This window comes from Pseudophryne corroboree, chromosome 3, assembly GCF_028390025.1.
Source record: "Pseudophryne corroboree isolate aPseCor3 chromosome 3, aPseCor3.hap2, whole genome shotgun sequence".
Classification (NCBI taxonomy): Eukaryota; Metazoa; Chordata; class Amphibia; order Anura; family Myobatrachidae; genus Pseudophryne; species Pseudophryne corroboree.
In genome coordinates, this window is record NC_086446.1 from 485,661,311 (window position 1) to 485,687,540 (window position 26,230).

The window sequence follows — 26,230 nt, forward strand, 5'->3', positions numbered from 1 at the left end:
GAGCAGCTACGTGGTCAGGGGAGAACACGTTTGTAAAATTTTACAAATTTGATACTCTGGCTAAGGAGGACCTGGAGTTCTCTCATTCGGTGCTGCAGAGTCATCCGCACTCTCCCGCCCGTTTGGGAGCTTTGGTATAATCCCCATGGTCCTTTCAGGAACCCCAGCATCCACTAGGACGATAGAGAAAATAAGATTTTACTTACCGATAAATCTATTTCTCGGAGTCCGTAGTGGATGCTGGGCGCCCATCCCAAGTGCGGATTATCTGCATAAGTTGTACATAGTTATTGTTAACTAATTCGGGTTATTGTTAAAGGAAGCCATCTTTCAGAGGCTCCGCTGTTATCATACTGTTAACTGGGTTTAGATCTCAAGTTGTACGGTGTGATTGGTGTGGCTGGTATGAGTCTTACCCGGGATTCAAAATCCTCCCTTATTGTGTACGCTCGTCCGGGCACAGTACCTAACTGGAGTCTGGAGGAGGGTCATAGGGGGAGGAGCCAGTGCACACCACCTGATCGGAAAAGCTTTACTTTTTGTGCCCTGTCTCCTGCGGAGCCGCTATTCCCCATGGTCCTTTCAGGAACCCCAGCATCCACTACGGACTCCGAGAAATAGATTTATCGGTAAGTAAAATCTTATTTTTGCAACCTGCACACCCAGACATTGGCCATCACTGGGGAAAAAATTCCCGATTCATGCCCCTTACATTATTTTCTATTTTTCCCCCTTATAATAATGCCCCTAACACAATATGACACACACAGTAATGCCCATTACACATTATGCCACACACAGGTATGCACCTGACACCATTTTATGCCCCACACACACTAATGCCCCTTACAAATTATGCCCCACAATAAGGCTTCTAATTAGTTTTGTTGTCTACTCATTGTCTGGGATACCATGCTCGTTGCCAGGGGTTTCATGCTCTGAGTTCCATGCTTGTTTCCAGGGATTTTATGCTTGTTATCAGTGGTCTCCTGCTCGTTGCCAAGGGTTTCATGTTCGTTGTCAGGGGTTTCACAGGAGAAGATGGATTTCTGTATCTTTTCCCGGCACTTCTGCATCACTGACAGAAGGTAGAGGTCAAGTATGACCTCTAGTATCTGTCTCCTGTGTTGCGGCGGACATTTTGGCAGGGCCTTTTACACAGGGGGCTGCCGGGTGCTCCCCAGACACTACGGGGTAGCGGGGGCTAGGAACATACTGTGTTCCTCCCTCACCCCCGGACCCGACCACAAGGGGAAAAAAAAATTGCTGGCATTGGCGGGAGGTTCCGGAACGCTGTTCCTGATGATGGCATTTTCAAAAGAGCTTCAGGAACGGCATTCTGGACTGTTCCGCCACAAATATTGTCCAGCTTAACATCATGCAGAAACTATAATTTCTGCTTTATTTAAGTAAAAAAGGGTTTGCATATGCCCATGTATGTCTATGTTACGCAAAGGAGCAGTCATGTTGCATACCTCCCAACATTTGTACACCTTAAGTAAGTATTATTCACGCGCCAAAGACATGCGTGCCCAAAAAGGGGCAGATTAGTAATGGCAGGTGAGTGAAAACAGCTGCGTAGCATTGGTAGGTCTGCATGAGTGCTGGCAAGTGATGCTAATAAGTGATAGCAGTGTGAATAGAGACTCGTGAATGATAGCTGATGAATGAGACTGTTGAGAGAAGCAGGTGACTAACAAATAAATGAGGCTGATTTGATCTGTCTCCATTTTCATTTTGTGACATAGCACAGGATGCAGGACAGATGTACAGACAAGTCATCCAAACTTGCAAAGTCCTGTATGAACGATAAGTGGGGTCTGGGCTGGCTGCGACGTTAGATTCTTACTGCCTGCTCTGGCTCATCGTTGACCTAGAAAAAGGGAAATAGATGAGAACTGGCAGCGTGTGTGTGTGTGTGTGTGGAGTTCAGGGGAGTGGTTTACAATACTGAGAAACACTTTAACTTCTGGTTTCCAGCTCCCAGTGAACACTATGTGCATATCGGACTTTAAATATCTGCAGATGAGAGGACTACTGATAGCTGAGAGACATCTCTGATTTGTTTTTACCCAGACCTGCACTGTTCAGTGATTCAGGATGTCTTATCACAATTACAACATTGCAGAACTGCTGAAACTGCCAGAGAATTCACAATGTGCAGACTGTGGCAAGCCAGGTGAGGAGACAGTGTTCTATGAAGTACTTTTCTATTACAGCTTAGCTTTCTGTGAGCTCTTACTTACTGTACCTCTACCACCACCACCACCACCACCACCACCACCACCACCACCACCACCACCACTGGGACTATGTTCCATGTAACAACTACAGGTTGAGTATCCCATATCTAAATATTCCAAAATACAGATTTTTTTTGAGTGAGACTGAGAGATAGGAAAACCTTTGTTTTCTGATGGCTCAGTGTACACAAACTTTGTTTAATACACAAAATTAGTCCAAATATTGTATTAAATAACCTTCAGGCTGTGTGTGTATACGGTGTATATGAAACATAAATGAATTGTGTGTATGTACACACTTTGTTTAATGCACTAAGTTATTAAACATAATGGCTAAAATTACCTTCAGGACAGGATGTGTGTATAAGGTGTATATGAAACATAAATGCATTCTGTGCTTAGACTTGGGTCCTATTGCCATGATATCTCATTATGGTAGGCAATTATTCCAAAAAACGGAAAAATCCCATATCCAAAATACTTGTGGTCCCAAGCATTTTGGATAAGGGATACTCAACCTGTACTACTTCATGAGCTTCTAACTTCTACTGTACGTACCCATATTATCTTTAATTTTTCATTCTGTGACTTCTCCCTGAAATTCCCTCTACTTGTTTCCTTCATCCCCTTTGATATTTACTGGTCTGTACGGTTCTAGACTACATGGATATTTCCTTGTTAGTTTTCCAGACTAAATAGCTATTTCCTAGCTCTGTTCTAGACTAGAAGAATATTACCTTTTCAGCTCTGTCCTAGACTACAACAATCTTTCCTTGTCAATTCTGTTCTAGACTACATGGATATTTTTCTGGTACTTTCTAATGGATATTTCCTAATAAGTATTGTTTTAGACAAAATTGATATTTCCTGGTCAGTTCTGTTGTAGATTACATAGGTATTTTACAAGTCAGTGCTAGTCTAGACTACATTTGATATTTTCAAGTCATTGCCAGGGGCGGATCCAGAAAAAAATTACAGTGGGGCACCATAAGGGGCGTGGCTTCGTTTGAATGGGCGTGGCTTCGTTGGAATGGGCGTGGCATTGCAGGAAAAGACTACCTTATACCCCAGTTTTGCAACCTGCACGCCCAGACTTTGGCCACCACAGGAAAGAAAAATAATCCTGATTCATGCCCCTTACATTATTTGTCATTTTTCCTCCTTATAGTAATGCCCAGTATACATTATGCCACATACTGCAATGGCCCTTAGACATTATGCCACACACAATAATGCACATGACACAGTATGCACACACCGTAATGCCCCCGACACATTATGCCACACACCGTAATGCCCCCGACACATTATGCCACACACTATAATGCCTGTGACACATTATGACAGGAATTGCAATGCCCGTTATACATTATACATTATGCTACACACTGCAATGCCCCTGATACATTATAGCACATACAATGTCTGTGACACATTATGACACACACTGCAATGTCCGTGATACATTATACCACACACTGCAATGCCCGATACATTATAGCACATACAATGCCTGTGACATATTATGCCACACACTGCAATGACCTTGAGACATTATACCACAATGCCCGTGATATAGTATACCATACACCGTAATGCCTGTGACACATACCGCAATGCCCGTTATACCCTATGCCACACACCGCAATGCCCGTTATATATTATGCCACACTGCAATGACCCTGAGACATTATACCACATACCACAATGCCCGTGATATAGTATACCACACACCGTAATGCCTGACACATTATGACACACACCGCAATGTCCGTGATACATTATGCCACACACCGTAATGCCCATTACACATTAAGTCCTACAGTAAGGCTTCTAATTACTTTTCAAATACCTGCTCGTTGTCAGGGGTTTCATGCACTGGGTGTCATGCTCGTTGCCAGGGGTTTCATGCTCTTGGTTCCATGCATGGTGCCAGGGGTTTTCATGCTCAGGGTGTCATGCTCGTTGCCAGGGGTTTCATGCACTGGGTGTCATGCTCGTTGCCAGGGGTTTCATGCACTGGGTGTCATGCTCGTTGCCAGGGGTTTCATGCACTGGGTGTCATGCTCATTGCTAGGAGGTAGTCCTTGTTGCTAGGGCTGTGCTCCCAGTGCCACATATGTCCCCAGTGCCAGATATTCCCCCACGGTGCCAGGTACTCACATGCCCCCAGTGCCAAATATAGCCCCCCCCATGTGCCAGGTACACATATACCCCCCAGTGCCACATATGCCCCCAGTGCCAGATATCCCCCCCCAGTGCCATATATGCCCCCAGTGCTAGATATCCCCCCCCAGTGCTATATATGCCCCCAGTGCCACATATGCCCCAGTGCCAGATATTCCCCCCCCAGTGCCACATATGCCCAGTGCCAGATATTCCCCCCAGTGCCACATATGCCCCCAGTGCCAGATATCCCCCCCCCCCCAGTGCCATATATGCCCCCAGTGCCAGATATTCCCCCCAGTGCCATATATGTCCCCAGTGCCAGTTATTCTCCCCCCCCCTCTCCCTGCCAAATATGCCCCCAGTGCCAGATATTCCCCCCCAGTGCCAGATCAGATATGCCCCCTCAGTGCGTCCCCCCCCCCCCCCGCTTCCTCCGCCGCCGCCGCTCCCCCCGCTCCCCTGCTGTTAGGAGGGACACAGAGGGCACAGTGCGCGCCTCTCCTGTGTCCCTCCTGGGTCTCCAGCGGCCGCGGGTCACTGTAATAAAGGAAGTGCTCACGAACGGCACTTCCTTTATGAGACCCGCGGCCGCCGGAGACCCAGGAGGGACACAGGAGAGGCGCGCACTGTGCCCTCTGTGTCCCTCCTAACAGCAGCGGAGGAAACGAGACCGCAGACTGACATGCGGACGCTCGTCCGCATGTCAGTCTGCACTAAATCAGTGGCGCCCCTGCAGCCCCTCGCCCCCAAGCCACCGCGAGGGCTGCGGGGGCAGGAGTTACGCCACATCCTTCAGGACCAGCAGCAGCAGCCTCATGACATGTCGGGTGGGTGCGCCGCGGCGTGCGCACAAAAGAAAATAAAAAAAAAATTACAAAAATCAACTAAAAATGACAGGGGGGGCACGTGCCTTGGTGCCCCCCCCCTAAATCCGCCACTGGTCATTGCTATTTTAGACTACGTTGATATTTCCAAGTAAGTTCTCTTCTAGGTTACATGGATACTTCATAGTCAGTTCTAGTCTAGTCTAAATGGATATTTCCTGATGAGTTTTGTTTTAGACTAAATGCATATTTCCTGGTCAGTTCTAGTCTAGTCTGAATGGATATTTTCTGGTCAGTTCTAGTCTAGTCTAAATGGATATTTTCTGGTCAGTTGTGTTTTGGATATAATGGATCTTTCCTGGTCAGTTCTGTTCTAGACTGCATAGATATTTAATAGTCTGAACTGTTGCAGAGTAAATAGATTTGTCCTGGTCTGAACTGTTCTAGACTAAGCAGTGATAAGAGCGGAGAAGTGAGTCAGTGGAGAAGTTGCTCCATCAACCAATCAGCAGCTCTGTAACATTTTATAGTATGCAAATTATAGATGTTACTTCAGTGCTGATTGGTTGCCATGGGCAACTTCCCCACTGGCTCACTACTCCACTCTTATCACTGCTTAGTAAATGTCCCCCTTAATCTCCTGGTTAGTGCTGTTTTAAACTACATGGATATTTTCTTCTCAAGTCAGTTAGATAAATATTAATTGTTAATAGATATGGCTCTTTTTGACAGGATAATAGTTGTCAGCAGTATTGTACATTAAAGCGCTATTTCCTTGTTATTGCTGTTGCAGATTACAGTGATATTCCCGGCTGCTCAGCACTGTTCTTGACTAGTTGAATATTTCCTATTTCTAGATTAAGGGGATATTTTTCTTGTTAGTGTTGCTCTACATTAGAGGGATATTTTCTGGCCAGTGTTGTTCTAGAAAAAATGGATATATCATGAGCATCTCTTCTACATTATATGGTTTTTAGATAAAGTGGAACACGTTCTGTATTAGAGGCAGTGTCTTGGTCAGTTTATTCGGTAATGTAGAGGAATAATTTATGGGCTCTACTTATTCACGATTATATGAAACAGAAGCATATATATTTTATTGTAATTTACAGGGGCTGATAAATTCAATGTTTTCCCGTTTGCATAGTGTGAAATCGCACTGCACATGAAAAATAAGTACAAGGAATTGCAAGATTTCAGAATCAGGTGCAATCTAATCACATAGGGGGATATGTACTAAGTAGTGAAAAGAGTGGAGAAGTGAGCCAGTGGAGAAGTTGCCCATGGCAACCAGTCAGCTGCTCTATATAATATTATAGTATGTACATTTTAAATGTTACTTTAATGCTGATTGGTTGCCATGGGCAACTTATCCACTGGCTCAGTTCTCCACTCTTTTCACTGTTAAGTACATCTCACCCATAAAAACTTGCAATTGGAGTAGCGGAAAGGGGGTGCACATTTTTATTCTTTTCAGTAATGTACGCCCGATATAATTCCAACTCTACTTTAGGCCCAGGGTATCCCAGATTTACCTACTCCCCCGGAACGGCCAGGAAAAGTAGGGAGTTGGGACTTGTGCTCCTGGCATCCCGGGAATGTATTAGTTACATAGGGCCAGATGTACTAAGCCTGAAAAGTGACAAATATCACTGTGATAAAGCACCAGCCAATCGGCTCCTAACTGTCATTTTTCAAACACAGCTTGTAATATGGCAGTTAGGAGCCGATTGGCTGGTACTTTATCACAGTGATATTTATCACTTTTCAGGCTTAGTACATCTCCCCCATAGTAACTAAGGTTGAAAAAAGACAATTGTCCATCGAGTTCAACCTATTTGTGGTCTCCTATGCAGTCTTATTATGGGACTAGTTATTTTTATGTTAGAACTAGTTATATTAACTATAATGCATGCCTACAAGTCTCCAGGTCTAGAGCTGCTGCTGCATGCGTGTCTCCGGTGCCACCCACTTTCCTGAGTGAAGTGTGCGGTCCGGACAGTAGATGATGCGATTTGCTGTGAATTTCATCATAGTGAATCCACTTGACAGTGTAGGTAATCTTAGCATTGGCTAGAGGGGGGCGGGCCATGATGACATGATTGCGCCATCACGTCTCCCTTCAGCATCCACCTATGCCACGCCACCCCCCGACAGGCCCGGCGCTACCCGCTCAGCGAAGGGATGCAGTGCAGGGAGGCGCTGGGACGGATAGGCGCTTCCCCTACTCTGCATCCCTTACCTGCTGCGCCGTCCTGTCCCCCATGCTGCTGCTGCTGCCACTGCCGTGTCTGTCACTGTGTGACAGGCACTGGCAGCGGGCACCTGCAGCATGATACGCCTCCTCCCTCCCTTCACCTCATCTCATCTGTGTGAGAGCGCCGAGTACGGGACAGAAGGGGGCGGAGCTACACGAAACGACAGGGGGCGTGGCTAAACGGCCCGTAAGGGGGCGGAGCTACACGGACCTGGCTGCTGTACAGAGGGAGACTGGATTAGGTAAGTAGAGGGTGAGAGAGAAGTGTGTGTGTGTGTGTGAGGTATGTCTGTGCGCGCGCTCTATGGACGCCACTACTGGGGGGGCATTACGTATAAGGACGCTATTACTACAGGGGGGCATTACGTGTAACAACGCTACTACTGGGGGGGCCATTACGTGTAAGGACGCTACTACTACTGGGGCTGGGGGCATTACGTATAAGGACGATACTACTACTGGGGTACACTACGTATAAGAACGCTACTACTACTGGGGGGGCATTATGTACAAGGACGCTACTATTACCGGGAGGGCATTACGTATAAGGACGCCACTACTACTGGGGGGTATTACGTATCAGGACACGTCTACTACTGGGGGTGCACTACGTATAAGGACGCTACTACTACTGTGGGTGCATTATGTATAAGAATGCTACTACTACTCGGGGGGCATTATGTATAAGGATGATACTACTATTGGGGGTGCATTATGTAAAAGGATGCTACTACTACTGGGGTGCATTACATATAAGGACGCTACTACTACGGGTGGGGCATTACGTATAAGGACGCTACTACTACGGGTGGGGCATTACGTATAAGATTAATAAGATTGTGCTACATTGTGGCATAATTTTACTACTGTGTGGCCATGCCCCTTATTTGTGAGACCACACCCCTTTTCCCGGCGCGCGCCAAATGAATATGGGAGGGCGCAAATTTAGAGTTTGCAGGGGGGCGCCGAACACCCTAGCACCGGCCCTGCCCCCCGATGTGCCAACCTAGCTTGCAGCCTCCCACCGAATGGGACAGCCAGAAGGTCGACAAGTATGTAGTATCCTACTGTAGCAGTGAGGATAGGGGATGTAGTTACGTGACCGGTGGTTTCCGATGCCGGAATCCCGACCCCTTGCAGTCCCAACAGTTGGCATGCCGACTATCAGGGACTATTCCCACTCATGGGTGTCCACAACACCCATAGAGTGGGAATATAACCTTGCCAACCGAGCCTGCAGCGTGGCAGGCGCAGCAAGCCCGCAAAGGGGTTTCGTTGCGCTCACACTTACCGGGCATCTAAAAGCTGGGATCCTGGCATCAGAAGGGTGACCGGCGGTCACGCATACCCAACCCGAGGCTAGTTATACATAAAGATTTAAATTATTTACTCTGCCTGTATTCAGATTTATCATAACAGTCTTTAAAATACTGTACTTGAAAAATGTTCACTTTTCACAAATACACCTGGGTTTATATGGGTTTCAGGAAAGTAACATGTCTTTTCCCAGTTCCTTGCTGTAAGTATGCCAAAATGAGATTTCATTTTGAGCAACGTGCACTCATAGATGTCTCCTACCAGCAACAGGACTTAATTTCTGCACCACCTGTGGGGCTTCTAAAAATGATCATGAAAGAGCTCTCAAGAGACATGAGCTTTGGGCCGGGGTGAACTGCACAAAGCAAAAGTCCGACCACTTCAGAACCAGGCCTTTTGTTAATTACACTTTTCTGTTGTATTCATGTAACATAGACCAGTTGCTGACATGAATCAAGAGAGTGAGGCTGATATTATTACTCATGGCGTTGTTGTGTGTTTGAATTATTTACATAAGGCAAAGAGAACCTGTAAATGTATTTCAGCACCAATAGGCGAATTATGCATTCCATTCAACGTATAGGGGCAGATTGACTTAACAGCAATGCACTGCCGAACATCCCACTATGTTTGGCTGCACACATATATGGCAATTGCGTTACCAACTAAGAGTTGGTTTTTTTTACTTCTATAAGGTAAAAGGAAAAAGTAAAGATGTTGCTGACCGCGAAGTTCCATTCTGGAACTGTTCAGAGTCAAGCCGCTAATTGAATTGCCCCCACAGGATAGAGCCTGGTCTCTGCCAGCACAGAGCAAAAACACAAATCTTTAGCATAGTATAAATGACTATGCATAATGACATCCTGTTTTTACACTGCGCCACAAAACATGAGCGCCTACTACAGTTTTGTAAGGGACACCCTTAACTGTTCCCATCAACTACAGTCATACAAACATCTGCTCTTCCACAAATGCCGGCAACTTACTCCATAAACACCATGCACTTTAGCAAAGATCTAGGCACACCTACACAAAGATTAGAATTTTATGCTCAATACTGCGTGTAGCAGAACTGAAGAAATCATTACGTAACCTATGTACAAATGTGCATTTACCCAGAGCCACAAGAGATTTTCTTTCCCATTGGTTTACCTGACACTGGACTGAATAAGGTAGCGTCTAGTTTACCTTCGTGGAAAGGACCTTTCCCATAACCCCCTGGGTCCATGTCACAATCTATTTGGAATAGTAAAGTGTGGCGAGCGAAGCGGAGCGAGACACCGAGCCCGAAGCGTGGCGAGCGTCCAATGCTTAATAGAATTAATTTTTTTACCTCAAACGAACGGAGAACGAAGAAAACATTTAGGTGCTGTAAGGGCGGAAGTTCTCTCCTGCCCTCTCGTTTTGTCACTTCCAGGTCCTGAGCATGAAGGTAACATAGACACACAACCGACTTAATAAGGCTGTTTGCTGACTATTGCCATTACTAGACCTTTTTTTAAACCTACTACCCATCGCAGAGCACTCATGGTATACACATAAGAATTTGCCTTATTATGTACCCCTATGAGGAACACACACATAGAGTATTACTCAGTTATAGTCAGATAGAGATTTGCAGGACTGCTGTGGAATGGTTTTACTAAATATATTTAGCTCTTGGCTCATGCTGAGTTTCCATAGTATCACTGACTGTATTTCCCTTTTCTTAGAATCTTTGTGGATCTTTAAGTTAAGGGAATTGCGTAACAATGAAAAGTTATAACAAGTTCTTTTCCTGGACGTGTACTCATAGATCCTAGACCCTGGCCCTGAAATGTATATAATTTTTTCCCAACCAGTATGGTTTAGAAGGTGATGATCTGCACTCTTTACTATGGAAATGTGAGAACCAGGGATGTGGAGGCAGGTCACAGTGATTAAAATAATATAAAGAAGATATTTGTAACACATATTCTATGTCATAAATATATTCTTTATATTATGTTAATCATTTATGCTGTGAAACTGCAGCCAATTATGAATGGGAGGCAGTGATTAGTGGGTGCCTACTGCTGACTATAGTAAACTGGCTGAAGCGGGGGAGGGCGGGGCCAAGCCACAGACAGGAAAAGCCCATTGAAAAAAATGTGTAGAAGAGGCACCTGTACATCTGCCTCATTGACAGAGCTGTGCCTGCAGCCCACAACAAAGCACGCCCCCTGTCAATGGGGCAGATGTGATTGGCCGGCTGGATCACACTGCCACCAGTTAGGAGGAGCTTCTGATTCTGCAAGAATAGGCTGATTTGCTGTGTCAGAGGCGAGCTCTTCCAGTTCCCGTCACACAGGCAGCAGCAGAGCTGCAGACGTACAGCAGAGCCGCAGCGTCTAGTCTGTGAGAGACCTTCCACAGCGGCTCCTGACAGACAGTGGTGAGTGGCTGTTTCCTTGAGCTAGCCCTAACACAGGCTTCCCTCCCCTCTCTCTCCTGCTCTGTCACCTCACACTTCCTAACTCCTCCCCCCATTCGCGACACCCCCGACCCACCCCCCCTCCCACACACAGGTCTCCTCTCATGCTCTGTCACCTCACACTTCCTAACTCCTCCCCCCATTCGCGGCCCCCCCTACTCCCCCCCCCCCCCCCCACACACACACAGGTTCCCTCTACTGCCCTGTCATCTCACACTTCCTAACTCATCCCCCCCCATTCACGGCACCACCTACCCCCATCCCTCACACACACACTTTCACACACAGTTCCCCTCTCATGCCCTGTCATCTCACACTTCCTAACTCACCCCCCCCATTCGCAGCACCCCCAACCCCCCCCCCCCCCCCCCTACCCCCCCGCTCTCACACACTGACGCATGCGCCAGTCCAAAAGTGCCGGTGACGTAGCCTGCACAGGGTGAAGACTACCACTGAGAGGAGCGGAGCACCCACCCTGATTGACAACATGCAGCATGCTGCGGTCACGGTGGTAGGCGGGGCAGTGCTCTTTCATTGGCAGGACTAAAGTAACGTGTGAGCTAAGGAGCGGTACAGGTGCCTAGGGCATTTGTATTGCAATGCCTAAGATCCGGCTCTGGTGGTGGTTTGTGGGGCAGGGGCTCTCGCCAGCAGCACTGCATTTGCGCTGCCCATCTGAGCTGAGATCGGGCAGCAGCAGGCAGGACATCTCACACAGCTCAGTTGAGCCTGCAGCGGGAGGGAGCGCCAGTGTCGTAGCACGTGCAATGGCCGGCTAACAATAATATAAACATGCCGCTCCGTTTGGGTGGCCGCTGGTAGGGCAGCTCACTAAGCTGAACTGAGCCGGCAGCAGCAGGGAGTGCCAGAATATGTGCACGGCTGGCAATAGTAAAACCTACCAGAGTGCGGAAGGGAGGAGAAGGAGGAGAGAGGCTGCCTAGCAGGCTGCCTCTAACGCTAACAAACTAGAGTGGCTGCTGCCACTAACAAATATGGTGCTGGTCCTGATGGAGGGCTGCTGCACATACCCAGACATGGCAGTTCCTCCTCCCTTGGGCACTGTGCTGTCAGCCAGTAGTAAGTAGTATTACTTAGACCCACCCTCCCTCACTGCACATGTGCAATCTAATCCCGTAAATCCCGGGATTGGAGGCTCCAATCTCGGGATTCAAATCCCGCCATTTTTGGGCCAGAATCCCGGGATCCCGCCGATCCCGGGATTGGCCTCCCTACCGGTAATATTATCAGCATAATTATACTGTCATTATATACTTTGACAGGCAGTGTAACAGTTTCAGCAGAAAGCCTGTGCTGTAGTGTTTTGCAGAGTTTTATTCTACTGAAAATATGGGTAGGGGTAGCGAGCCAGTCCTTTACTTTGCCAGGGGCGCTCAGATTCCTACTGTAGCTACAACCCTACTAGCCAGTCTGCAATTTTCCACTCCTTGTGTTGATCATCTGTATACCAATTAACACTGGTACTCTTCGCAGCTCATGCTAGTCCCCTAGATCTCCCTATTGTGGGATGTTGAGAAATTTGGGTCACCGCAGCCACAGATCCAGAACTATATTCTAAGCCAGTAGTTCCCAAACTTTTCTGAATCACGGCACCCTAGAGTATCCATATCAGAGCCCCTAGGCTAAAAGTTTCTTATTGAGAAATTCACAAAAAATATTACATTAAGTAAATTATGTTTCTATGTCATCCTTAGGTTCAGTAATATGGTAAAGACAGGATTCTCTTCTGTTTGTCCACATATTTTATGACCGGACGTCACAAGCACTAGTTTCGTCTGTTACATTAACCTCAAATTATTTGAACTGGTCCTGAACCACCAACCCAGGGCACCCCTGCAAGTACCCAGAGGCACCCCAGGGTGCCACGGCACACAGTTTGAGAACCACTGTTCTAAGCTATTATTTTCACATTGGTGACGTAGGATTATTTTAGTGAAGAGATTGAGCTCCGCAGGTATACTAATTTTATGGTTCTAAGACGCAAGGATACAGTCATAAACTAGTTTTCTCTATCGTCCTAAGTGGATGCTGGGGTTCCTGAAAGGACCATGGGGAATAGCGGCTCCGCAGGAGACAGGGCACAAAAAAGTAAAGCTTTACTAGGTCAGGTGGTGTGCACTGGCTCCTCCCCCTATGACCCTCCTCCAGACTCCAGTTAGATTTTGTGCCCGAACGAGAAGGGTGCAATCTAGGTGGCTCTCCTAAAGAGCTGCTTAGAGAAAGTTTAGTTTAGGTTTTTTTCTTTACAGTGAGTCCTGCTGGCAACAGGATCACTGCAACGTGGGACTTAGGGGGAAAGTAGTAAACTCACCTGCATGCAGAGTGGATTTGCTGCTTGGCTACTGGACACCATTAGCTCCAGAGGGATCGAACACAGGCCCAGCCGTGGAGTCCGGTCCCGGAGCCGCGCCGCCGACCCCCTTGCAGATGCTGAAGCGTGAAGAGGTCCGGAAACCGGCGGCTGAAGACTCCTCAGTCTTCATAAGGTAGCGCACAGCACTGCAGCTGTGCGCCATTTTCCTCTCAGCACACTTCACTGGGCAGTCACTGAGGGTGCAGAGCGCTGGGGGGGGGCGCTCTGAGAGGCAAATATAAACCTTATACAAGGCTAAAAATACCTCACATATAGCCCATAGGGGCTATATGGAGATATTTAACCCCTGCCTGACTGGAAAAATAGCGGGAGAAGAACCCGCCGAAAAAGGGGCGGGGCCTATCTCCTCAGCACACGGCGCCATTTTCTGTCACAGCTCCGCTGGTCAGAACGGCTCCCAGGTCTCTCCCCTGCACTGCACTACAGAAACAGGGTAAAACAGAGAGGGGGGGCACATTAATGGCTATATATATATATATTAAAGCAGCTATAAGGGAGCACTTAATATAAGGATATCCCTTGTATATATAGCGCTTTGTGGTGTGTGCTGGCAGACTCTCCCTCTGTCTCCCCAAAAGGGCTAGTGGGTCCTGTCTTCATTAGAGCATTCCCTGTGAGTTTGCGGTGTGTGTCGGTACGTGGTGTCGACATGTATGAGGACGATATTGGTGTGGAGGCGGAGCAATTGCCAAATATGCAGATGTCACCCCCCAGGGGGTCGACACCAGAATGGATGCCTTTATTTGTGGAATTACGTGATGGTTTATCTTCCCTTAAACAGTCAGTTGAGGACATGAGGCGGCCGGACAATCAATTAATGCCTGTCCAGGCGCCTCAAACACCGTCAGGGGCTGTAAAACGCCCTTTGCCTCAGTCGGTCGACACAGACCCAGACACGGGCACTGATTCCAGTGACGACGGTAGAAATTCAAACGTATTTTCCAGTAGGGCCACACGTTATATGATTTTGGCAATGAAGGAGACGTTACATTTAGCTGATACTACAGATACCGTAAAACAGGGTATTATGTATGGTGTGAAAAAACTACAAACAGTTTTTCCTGAATCAGAAGAATTAAATGACGTGTGTGATGAAGCGTGGGTTGCTCCTGATAAAAAGTTGATAATTTCAAAAAAGTTATTGGCATTATACCCTTTCCCGCCAGAGGTTAGGGCGCGCTGGGAAACACCCCCTAAGGTGGACAAGGCGCTCACACGCTTATCCAAACAAGTGGCGTTACCCTCTCCTGAGACGGCCGCACTTAAGGATCCATCAGATAGAAAGATGGAAGTTATTCAAAAGAATATATACACACATGCAGGTGTTATACTACGACCAGCTATAGCAACTGCCTGGATGTGCAGTGCTGGAGTAGTTTGGTCAGAATCCCTGATTGAAAATATTGATACCCTAGATAGGGACAATGTTTTACTGTCGTTAGAACAAATAAAGGATGCATTTATCTATATGCGTGATGCACAGAGGGATATTTGCACACTGGCATCTCGGGTGAGTGCTATGTCCATTTCAGCCAGAAGAGCCTTATGGACACGACAGTGGACAGGCGATGCGGATTCAAAACGTCACATGGAGGTTTTGCCGTATAAAGGGGAGGAGTTATTTGGAGTTGGTCTATCAGACTTGGTGGCCACGGCTACTGCCGGGAAATCCACTTTTTTACCTCAAGTCACTCCCCAACAGAGAAAGGCACCGACCTTTCAACCGCAGCCTTTTCGCTCCTACAAAAATAAGAGAGCAAAGGGCTTGTCGTACCTGCCACGAGGCAGAGGAAGAGGGAAGAGACACCAACAGGCAGCTCCTTCCCAGGAACAGAAGCCCTCCCCGGCTCCTGCAAAAACCTCAGCATGACGCTGGGGCCTCTCAAGCGGACTCGGGGACAGTGGGGGGCCGTCTCAAAAATTACAGCGCGCAGTGGGCTCACTCGCAGGTAGACCCCTGGATCCTGCAGATAATATCTCAGGGGTACAGGTTGGAATTAGAGACGGATCCTCCTCATCGTTTCCTGAAGTCTGCCTTACCAACCGTCTCTTCCGAAAGGGAGAGGGTGTTGGAAGCCATTCACAAGCTGTACGCTCAGCAGGTGATAGTCAAAGTACCCCTATTACAACAAGGAAAGGGGTATTATTCCACTCTATTTGTGGTACCGAAGCCGGATGGCTCGGTAAGGCCTATTCTAAATCTGAAGTCCTTGAACCTCTACATAAAAAAGTTCAAGTTCAAGATGGAGTCACTCAGAGCAGTGATAGCGAACCTGGAAGAAGGGGACTTTATGGTATCCTTGGACATCAAGGATGCGTATCTACACGTTCCGATTTACCCCGCACACCAGGGGTACCTCAGGTTCATTGTTCAAAACTGTCACTATCAGTTTCAGACGCTGCCGTTCGGATTGTCCACGGCGCCTCGGGTCTTTACCAAGGTAATGGCCGAGATGATGATTCTTCTTCGAAGAAAAGGCGTATTAGTTATCCCATACTTGGACGATCTCCTAATAAGGGCAAGGTCCAGAGAACAGCTGGAGACAGCTTTAGCACTATCTCAAGAGGTGCTAAGACAACACGGGTGGATTCTGAATATTCCAAAATCCCATTTAATCCCGACAACTCGTCTGCTGTTCCTAGGAATGATTCTGGACACGGTTCAGAAAAAGGTTTTCCTTCCAGAGGAAAAAGCCAAGGAGTTATCCGATCTGGTCAGGAACCTCCTAAAACCAGGAAAAGTGTCAGTACATCAATGCACAAGAGTCCTGGGAAAAATGGTGGCTTCTTACGAAGCAATTCCATTCGGCAGATTCCATGCAAGAATATTCCAAAGGGATCTGTTGGACAAATGGTCAGGGTCGCATCTGCAGATGCACCTGCGAATAACCCTGTCACCAAAGACAAGGGTGTCACTTCTGTGGTGGTTGCAGAAGGCTCACCTATTAGAAGGCCGCAGATTCGGCATTCAGGATTGGATCCTGGTGACCACGGACGCCAGCCTGAGAGGCTGGGGAGCAGTCACACAAGGAAGAAACTTCCAGGGAGTATGGACGAGTCTGGAAAAATCTCTTCACATAAACATTCTGGAACTAAGAGCAATCTACAATGCTCTAAGCCAGGCGGAACTTCTCCTGCAAGGAAAGCCGGTGTTGATTCAGTCGGACAACATCACGGCGGTCGCCCATGTAAACAGGCAGGGCGGCACAAGAAGCAGGAGTGCAATGGCAGAAGCTGCCAAGATTCTTCGCTGGGCGGAGAATCACGTGATAGCACTGTCAGCAGTGTTCATCCCGGGCGTGGACAACTGGGAAGCAGACTTCCTCAGCAGACACGATCTTCATCCGGGAGAGTGGGGTCTACATCCAGAAGTCTTCAACATGTTAATAGACCGTTGGGAAAGACCAATTGTAGACATGATGGCGTCTCGCCTCAACAAAAAACTGGACAAATATTGCGCCAGGTCAAGAGATCCACAGGCAATAGCTGTGGACGCACTGGTAACTCCTTGGGTGTACCAGTCAGTGTATGTGTTTCCTCCTCTGCCGCTCATACCAAAGGTATTGAAGATCATACGGCAAAGAAGAGTAAGAACAATACTAGTGGTTCCGGATTGGCCGAGAAGGACTTGGTATCCGGAACTTCAAGAGATGCTCACGGACGAACCGTGGCCTCTACCTCTGAGAAGGGACCTGCTACAGCAGGGTCCCTGTCTTTTTCAAGACTTACCGCGGCTGCGTTTGACGGCATGGCGGTTGAACGCCAGATCCTAAAAGGGAAAGGCATTCCAGAAGAAGTCATTCCTACCTTGATTAAGGCACGGAAGGAAGTCACCGTGAAACATTATCACCGCATTTGGCGAAAATATGTAGCGTGGTGCGAGGATCGGAGGGTTCCGACGGAGGAATTCCAACTGGGTCGTTTCCTACATTTCCTGCAATCAGGATTATCTATGGGTCTCAAATTGGGATCCATTAAGGTTCAAATTTCGGCCCTGTCAATATTCTTCCAAAAAGAATTGGCCTCTGTCCCTGAGGTCCAGACTTTTGTCAAGGGAGTACTGCATATACAGCCTCCTGTGGTGCCTCCGGTGGCACCGTGGGATCTAAATGTAGTTTTAGATTTCCTCAAATCCCATTGGTTTGAACCATTGAAAAAGGTGGATTTGAAATATCTCACATTGAAAGTGACTATGTTACTAGCCCTGGCCTCTGCCAGGAGAGTATCTGAATTGGCGGCTTTATCTTATAAAAGTCCTTATCTAATCTTCCATTCGGATAGGGCAGAACTGCGGACTCGTCCGCATTTTCTCCCTAAAGTGGTATCAGCATTTCATCTGAACCAACCTATTGTGGTGCCTGCGGCCACTAGCGACTTGGAGGACTCCAAGTTGTTGGACGTTGTCAGAGCCTTAAAAATATACATTGCAAGGACGGCTGGAGTCAGAAAATCTGACTCGCTGTTTATATTGTATGCACCCAACAAGTTGGGCGCACCTGCTTCTAAGCAGTCGATTGCTCGTTGGATTTGTAACACAATTCAACTTGCACATTCTGTGGCAGGCCTGCCACAGCCTAAAACTGTAAAAGCCCACTCCACAAGGAAGGTGGGCTCATCTTGGGCGGCTGCCCGAGGGGTCTCGGCATTACAACTCTGCCGAGCAGCTACGTGGTCGGGGGAGAACACGTTTGTAAAATTTTACAAATTTGATACCCTGGCAAAGGAGGACCTGGAGTTCTCTCATTCGGTGCTGCAGAGTCATCCGCACTCTCCCGCCCGTTTGGGAGCTTTGGTATAATCCCCATGGTCCTTTCAGGAACCCCAGCATCCACTTAGGACGATAGAGAAAATAAGAATTTACTTACCGATAATTCTATTTCTCGGAGTCCGTAGTGGATGCTGGGCGCCCATCCCAAGTGCGGATTATCTGCAATACTTGTACATAGTTATTGTTAACTAATTCGGGTTATTGTTAAGGAGCCATCTTTAAGAGGCCCTTTCTGTTGTCATACTGTTAACTGGGTTTAGATCACAAGTTGTACGGTGTGATTGGTGTGGCTGGTATGAGTCTTACCCGGGATTCAAAATGCCTCCCTTATTGTGTATGCTCGTCCGGGCACAGTACCTAACTGGAGTCTGGAGGAGGGTCATAGGGGGAGGAGCCAGTGCACACCACCTGACCTAGTAAAGCTTTACTTTTTTGTGCCCTGTCTCCTGCGGAGCCGCTATTCCCCATGGTCCTTTCAGGAACCCCAGCATCCACTACGGACTCCGAGAAATAGAATTATCGGTAAGTAAATTCTTATTATAAATTGCTGCAAATACATATTACCAGGATTGAGATTTTGTATCATATTGACAACATTGAGTACTTTTGAGCATTTTATATGCTGTGCTTTATTATTACCCCTCAGACCCATCCCATGTGTGCCTCCCTAGCCACTGACCTCACCGCACGTCACTGGTGAGAACAGCTTTGTTTTTACTTAGAACATGGGTCAGATGTTGCAGAAAAAATGCCAGTATATTCCAATGAGCAGCCAGACTACATCTCTGGTCACTGATTTGGTTAAATGTGTGCTAAATATCTTCTGATTTGGTTGAATGTGTGCTAAATATCTTCCATAGTGTTCATTAATAAAACAGCTGGCACAAACAAAAACATCATTTAAAAAAAAAGAAAAGAAAAATGAACAAGGATGTAGGAAGTTGACAATGAAATTGCTTATAAGAGAGAAGAGGATATACTTTAACAAAGCCTCCAGCTGGATAATGGAATCTTTGCATTTGTTAACTTATATAGCTCCAGTGCCACCTCCTTCAGTAAATAACACTTAATGAACAGGTCATATTATTTCTTAATGCATGAAATAACACATACTGTATATACTGTATATACAGCCATAGACCTTGGAGGGTAATTCAGAGTTGATCGCAGCAGCAAATTTGTTAGCAGTCGGGCAAAACCATGTGCACTGCAGGTGTGGCAGATATAACATTTGCAGAGAGAGTTAAGGTGCATACACACGGAGAGATTTTGACTATGAGAGATTTTGACTGGGCGATTTCCCTTGAACTGGCAGTAGGAGATTTTGACTAACTTTACCAGAGATTTTGACTAACTTTTCCAGCGATTTTGGCTATGAGAGATTTTGGCTAACTCATTCAAGCAAGGAGATGCTTTTTCTTTTCCAGCGACATAGCCAAAATTGACTTGCCAGCACAGTCTATTTTTAGCAGCGATAGCGACCTGGCGGGGACGCGCATCGCTATCGCTGGCTGTGTACACATGGAGAGATATGCACTAACTTTCTGAGCGATTTTGACTATATAGTCAAAATCGCTCAGTTATATCTCTCCGTGTGTATGCACCTTTAGATTTGGGTGGGGTGTGTTCATGCTTTGAGAGAAGGATAGATAAGGAAAGTGGTGAGATTACGAACCAGCACAAACAGAACAAGAAGAAAAGCCATGCTAACCAAACTTGAAAACGGGAACAGCAACAGCTGAACCAAACAACATTACTGAACCAAGTAACAGTGCAGGAAGAATGAAGCATCGGGCGGGCGCCCAGTATTCCCTACGGACTACGAGAAAAGGATTTGCCAGTAGGTAATTAAAATCCCATTTTCTCTTATGTCCTAGAGGATACTGGGAATCCATTTAGTACCATGGGGAAGTACCAAAGCTCCCAAACCGGGTGGGAGAGTGCTGCAGAACTGAATGACCAAACTGAAGGTCCTCAGAGGCCAAAGCATTGAACTTGTAAAACTTAGCAAACGTGTTCGAACCTGACCAAGTCGCTACTCGGCAGAGCTGTAAAGCCAAAACACCCCGGGCAGCCAGCCAAGAAGAACCCACCGACCTAGTAGAGTGGGCCTGTACAGATTTTAGAACCGGCAAGCCTGCCGTGGAGTAAGCATGCTGGATAGTGAGCCTGAGCGTGCAATGGACTGCTTTGAAGCAGGACACCCAATTTTATTGGGATCATAGAGAACGAACAGTGAGTCCGATTTCCTGTGACGAGCTGTTTTCTTTACATACACCTTCAAAGCCCTCACAACATCCAAAGACTTTGAAGTAGCAGAGGTGTCCGTAACAGTGGGAACCACAATAGGTTGGTTGATGTGAAACCTTAGGAAGAAATTGCTGATGAGTCCTGAGTTCAGCTCTGTCCTCATGGAAAATCAAGTAGGGACTCTTGTGAGACAACGCCCCTAGCTCCGACACGCGTCTTGCTGAAGACAAGTCCAACAGTGTGATGGTCTTTCACGTAAGGTACTTTACGTCAACCTCCTGTAACGGTTCAAACCAGTCCGATTGGAGGAACTGCAGCACCAAATTGAGATCCCAAGGTGCCGGAAGAGGCATAAAGGGAGGTTGGATGCGCAGAACACCTTTCAAGAACGTCTGGACCTCAGGAAGAGAAGCCAATTGTTTATGAAAGAAAACAGACAAGGCCGAAATCTGGACTTTTATGGAGCCCAGACGTAGGCCAACATCCACTCCCGACTGCAGAAAAAGAAGGACACATCCCAGATGAAATTCCTCCGCAGAAAATTGTTTGCTCTCACACCAAGAGACATACTTCTTCCATATACAGTGGTAATGTTTAGACGTTACCCCCTTCCTGGCTTGGATCATAGTTGAGATGATCTTGTCAGGAATCCCTCTCCTGTCTAGAATCAGCCGTTCAACTTCCATGCCATTAGATGTAGCCGCAGTAAGTCTTCATAGATGAAAGGCGCCCTGTTGCAGAAGATCCTCGCGAAGAGATAGAGGCCACGGATCTTCAAGCAGCATCTCGAGAAGATCCGCGTACCAGGCCCTTCGAGGCCAGTCCGGAGCAATGGGGATTGCTTGAACCTTTTCCCTTTTTCTCTGACGTCCTAGTGGATGCTGGGAACTCCGTAAGGACCATGGGGATAGCGGCTCCGCAGGAGACTGGGCACAACTAAAGAAAGCTTTAGGACTACCTGGTGTGCACTGGCTCCTCCCACTATGACCCTCCTCCAGACCTCAGTTAGAATCTTGTGCCCGGCTGAGCTGGATGCACACTAGGGGCTCTCCTGAGCTCCTAGAGAGAAAGTATATTTTAGGTTTTTTTATTTTACAGTGAGATCTGCTGGCAACAGACTCACTGCAGCGAGGGACTAAGGGAAGAAGAAGCGAACCTACCTAACTGGTGGTAGCTTGGGCTTCTTAGGCTACTGGACACCATTAGCTCCAGAGGGATCGACCGCATGGAACCGGCCATTGATGTTCGGTCCCGGAGCCGCGCCGCCGGCCCCCTTACAGAGCCAGAAGCAAGAAGTGTTCAGGAAAATCGGCGGCAGAAGACTTCAGTCTTCACCAAGGTAGCGCACAGCACTGCAGCGGTGCGCCATTGCTCCTCATGCACACCTCACACTCCGGTCACTGATGGGTGCAGGGCGCTGGGGGGGGGGGGGGGGGGGCGCCCTGAGCAGCAATATAAACACCTTGCCTGGCAAAATCATCACAATATATAGCCCCAGAGGCTATATATGTGATAAATACCCCTGCCAGAATCCATAAAAAAGCGGGAGAAAAGTCAGCGAAAAAGGGGCGGAGCTATCTCCCTCAGCACACTGGCGCCATTTTCTCTTCACAGTGCAGCTGGAAGACAGCTCCCCAGGCTCTCCCCTGTAGTTTTCAGGCTCAAAGGGTTAAAAAGAGAGGGGGGGCACTAAATTTAGGCGCAATATTGTTTATACAAGCAGCTATTGGGGAAAATTCACTCAGTTATAGTGTTAATCCCTACATTATATAGCGCTCTGGTGTGTGCTGGCATACTCTCTCTCTGTCTCCCCAAAGGGCTTTGTGGGGTCCTGTCCTCAGTCAGAGCATTCCCTGTGTGTGTGCGGTGTGTCGGTACGGCTGTGTCGACATGTTTGATGAGGAGGCTTATGTGGAGGCGGAGCAGATGCCGATAAATGTGATGTCGCCCTCTGTGGGGCCGACACCAGAGTGGATGGATAGGTGGAAGGTATTAACCGACAGTGTCAACTCCTTACATAAAAGGCTGGATGACGTAACAGCTGTGGGACAGCCGGCTTCTCAGCCCGCGCCTGCCCAGGCGTCTCAAAGGCCATCAGGGGCTCGAATACGCCCGCTCCCTCAGATGGCAGACACATATGTCGACACGGAGTCTGACTCCAGTGTCGACGAGGTTGAGACATATACACAATCCACTAGGAACATCCATTGCATGATCCCGGCAATAAAAGATGTGTTACACATTTCTGAAATTAACCCAAGTACCACTAAAAAAGGGTTTTATGTTTGGGGAGAAAAAGCAGGCAGTGTTTTGTTCCCCCATCAGATGAGTGAATGAAGTGTGTAAAAAAGCGTGGGTTCCCCCGATAAGAAACTGGTAATTTCTAAAAAGTTACGTATGGCGTACCCTTCCCCGCCAGAGGATAGGTTACGCTGGGAGATATCCCCTAGGGTGGATAAGGCGCTCACACGTTTGTCAAAAAAGGTGGCACTGCCGTCTTAGGATACGGCCACTTTGAAGGTACCTGTTGATAAAAAGCAGGAGGCTATCCTGAAGTCTGTATTTTCACACTCAGGTACTAGTCTGAGACCTGCAATTGCCTCAGCATGGATAGTGCTGCTGCAGCGTGGTCTGTAACCCTGTCAGACAGGGATACTATTTTGCTAACATAAAAGCATATTAAAGACGTCGTCTTATATATGAGGGATGCACAGAGGGATATTTTGCCGGCTGGCATCCAGAATTAATGCAATGTCCATTCTGCCAGGAGGGTATTAGAGACCCGGCACTGGACAGGTGATGCTGACTTTAAAAGGCACATAGAGATTCTGCCTTATAAGGGTGAGGAATTGTTTGGGGATGGTCTCTGGGACCTCGTATCCACAGCAACAGCTGGGAAGAAATTTTTTTACCTCGGGTTTCCTCACAGCCTAAGAAAGCACTGTATTATCAGGTACAGTCCTTTCGGCTTCAGAAAAGCAAGCGGGTCAAAGGCGCTTCCTTTCTGCACAGAGACAAGGGAAGAGGGAAAAAGCTGCACCAGTCAGCCAGTTCCCAGGATCAAAATTCTTCCCCCGCTTCCTCTGAGTCCACCGCATGACGCGGGGGCTCCACAGGTGTAGCCAGGTGCGGTGGGGGCGCGTCTCGAGAACTTCAGCGTCCAGTGGGCTCGCTCACAGGTGGATCCCTGGGTTCTGCATGTAGTATCACAGGGATACAAGCTGGAGTTCGAGGCGACTCCCTCTCGCCGTTACCTCAGATCAGCAAGCTGTACTTCCAGCAGGTGAAAATCAAGGTACCCCTCCTTCAACAAGGCCGGGGTTACTATTCCACAATGTTGTGGTACCGAAACCAGACGGTTCGATGTAACCCATTCTAACATTGAAATCCTTGAACACTTATATACGAAGGTTCAAGTTAAAAATGAAATCGCTCAGGGCGGTTATTGCAAGCCTGGACGAGGGAGATTACATGGTATCTCTGGGCATCAAGGATGCTTACCTGCATGTCCCCATTTACCATCCTCACCAGGAGTACCTCAGTTTTGTGGTACAGGTTTGTCATTACCAATTCCAGACGTTGCCGTTCGGTCTGTCCACGGCACCGAGAGTATTTACCAAGGTAATGGCCGAAATAATGATACTCCTTTGAAAAAAGGGAGTATTTAATTATCCCGTACTTGGACGATCTCCTGATAAAGGCGAGGTCCAAGGAGCAGTTATTGGTCGGGGTAGCACTATCTCGGGAAGTGCTACAACAGCACAGCTGGTTCCTACGACACGTCTACTGTTCCTGGGGATGGTTCTGGACACAGACCACAAAACAGTGTTTCTCCCGGAGGAGAAAGCCGAGGAGCTGTCATCTCTAGTCAGAGGCCTCCTGAAACCAAAACAGGTGTCGGTGCATCACTGCACGCGAGTCCTGGAAAAAATGGTAGCTTCCTACGAAGCAATGCCATTCGGCAGGTTCCATGCAAGAGCTTTTCAGTGGGACCTGTTGGACAAGTGGTCCGGATCGCATCTTCAGATGCATCGGCTGATAACCCTGTCTCCAAGGACCAGGGTATCTCTGCCGTGGTGACTGCAGGGTGCTCATCTTCGAGAGGGCCGCAGATTCGGCATACAGGACTGGGTTCTGGTGACCACGGATGCCAGCCTTCGAGGCTGGGGGACAGTCACACAGGGAAAAAACTTCCAGGGACTATGGTCAAATCAGGAGATTTCCCTACACATAAACATTCTGGAACTGAGGGCCATTTACAATGCCCTAAGTCAAGCAAGACCTCTGCTTCGAAACCAGCCGGTACTGATTCAGTCAGACAACATCACTGCGGTCGCCCATGTAAACCAACAGGGCGGCACAAGAAGCATGATGGTGATGGCAGAAGCCACAAGGATTCTCCGATGGGCGGAAAATCATGTGTTAGCACTGTCAGCAGTGTTCATTCCCGGAGTGGACGACTGGGAAGCAGATTTTCTTAGCATACACGACCTCCACCCGGGAGAGTGGGAACTTCATCCAGAAGTTTTCCAAATGATTGTACACCATTGGGAAAGGCCACAGGTGGACATGATGGCGTCCCGCCTCAACAAAAAGCTAAAAAGATATTGCGCCAGGTCAAGGGACCTTCAGGCGATAGCTGTGGACGCTCTGGTAACACCGTGGGTGTACCAGTCGGTGTATATGTTCCCTCCTCTGCCTCTCATACCCCAGGTACTGAGAATAATAAGAAGGAGAGGAGTAAGAACTATACTCGTGGTTACGGATTGGCCAAGAAGAGCTTGGTACCCAGAACTTCAAGAAATTATCTCAGAGGACCCATGGCCTCTGCCGCTCAGACAGGACCTGCTGCAGCAGGGGCCCTGTCTGTTCCAAGACTTACCACGGCTGCGTTTGACGGCATGGCGGTTGAACACCGGATCCTAAAGGAAAAAGGCATTCCGGAGGAAGTCATTCGTACGCTGATTAAGGCTAGGAAAGATGTGACCGCAAAACATTATCACCGCATATGGCGAAAATATGTTGCTTGGTGTGAGGCCAGATAGGCCCCAACAGAAGAATTTCAACTGGGTCGATTTCTGCACTTCCTACAGTCAGGAGTGACTATGGGCCTAAAATTGGCTTCCATTAAGGTCCAGATTTCGGCTCTGTACATTTTCTTCCAAAAATAACTGGCGTCACTGCCTGAAGTTCAGACTTTTGTTAAGGGAGTGCTGCATATTCAGCCTCTTTTTGTGTCTCCAGTGGCACCTTGGGATCTCAACGTGTTGTTGAGTTTCCTAAAGTCACATTGTTTCGAGCCACTTAAAACCGCGGATCTAAAATATCTCACGAGGAAAGTGGTCATGCTTTTGGCCTTGGCTTCGGCCAGGCATGTGTCAAAATTAGCGGCTTTGTCATGTAAAAGCCCTTATCTGATTTTCCATATGGATAGGGCAAAATTGAGGACTCGTCCCCAGTTTCTCCCTAAGGTGGTATCAGCGTTTCACTTGAACCAACCTATTGTAGTGCCTGCGGCTACTAGGGACTTGGAGGATTCCAAGTTACTGGACGTA

General features: G+C 47.7%; 1 protein-coding gene across 4 annotated transcripts in view; it reads left to right on the forward strand.

Moving 5' to 3' along the window:
* The first annotated feature begins 1,975 nt into the window (after nt 1–1,975).
* ADAP2 (ArfGAP with dual PH domains 2) overlaps nt 1,976–26,230 on the forward strand; it is a 130,766-nt gene continuing 106,511 nt past the window's right edge. For 2 of the 4 annotated variants that reach the window (XR_010243893.1, XM_063960878.1), the window contains exon 1: nt 1,976–2,179. Coding sequence is in view for 1 of the 4 variants with exons in the window: in XM_063960878.1 (XP_063816948.1) it covers nt 2,101–2,179 (79 nt within the window). In the remaining 3 variants the exon portion in view is untranslated. Of the gene's footprint in view, nt 2,180–11,013; nt 11,224–11,683; nt 11,774–26,230 lie in introns of those variants that run through there. The other 2 variants (XR_010243894.1, XR_010243895.1) reach the window with 2 other exon arrangements.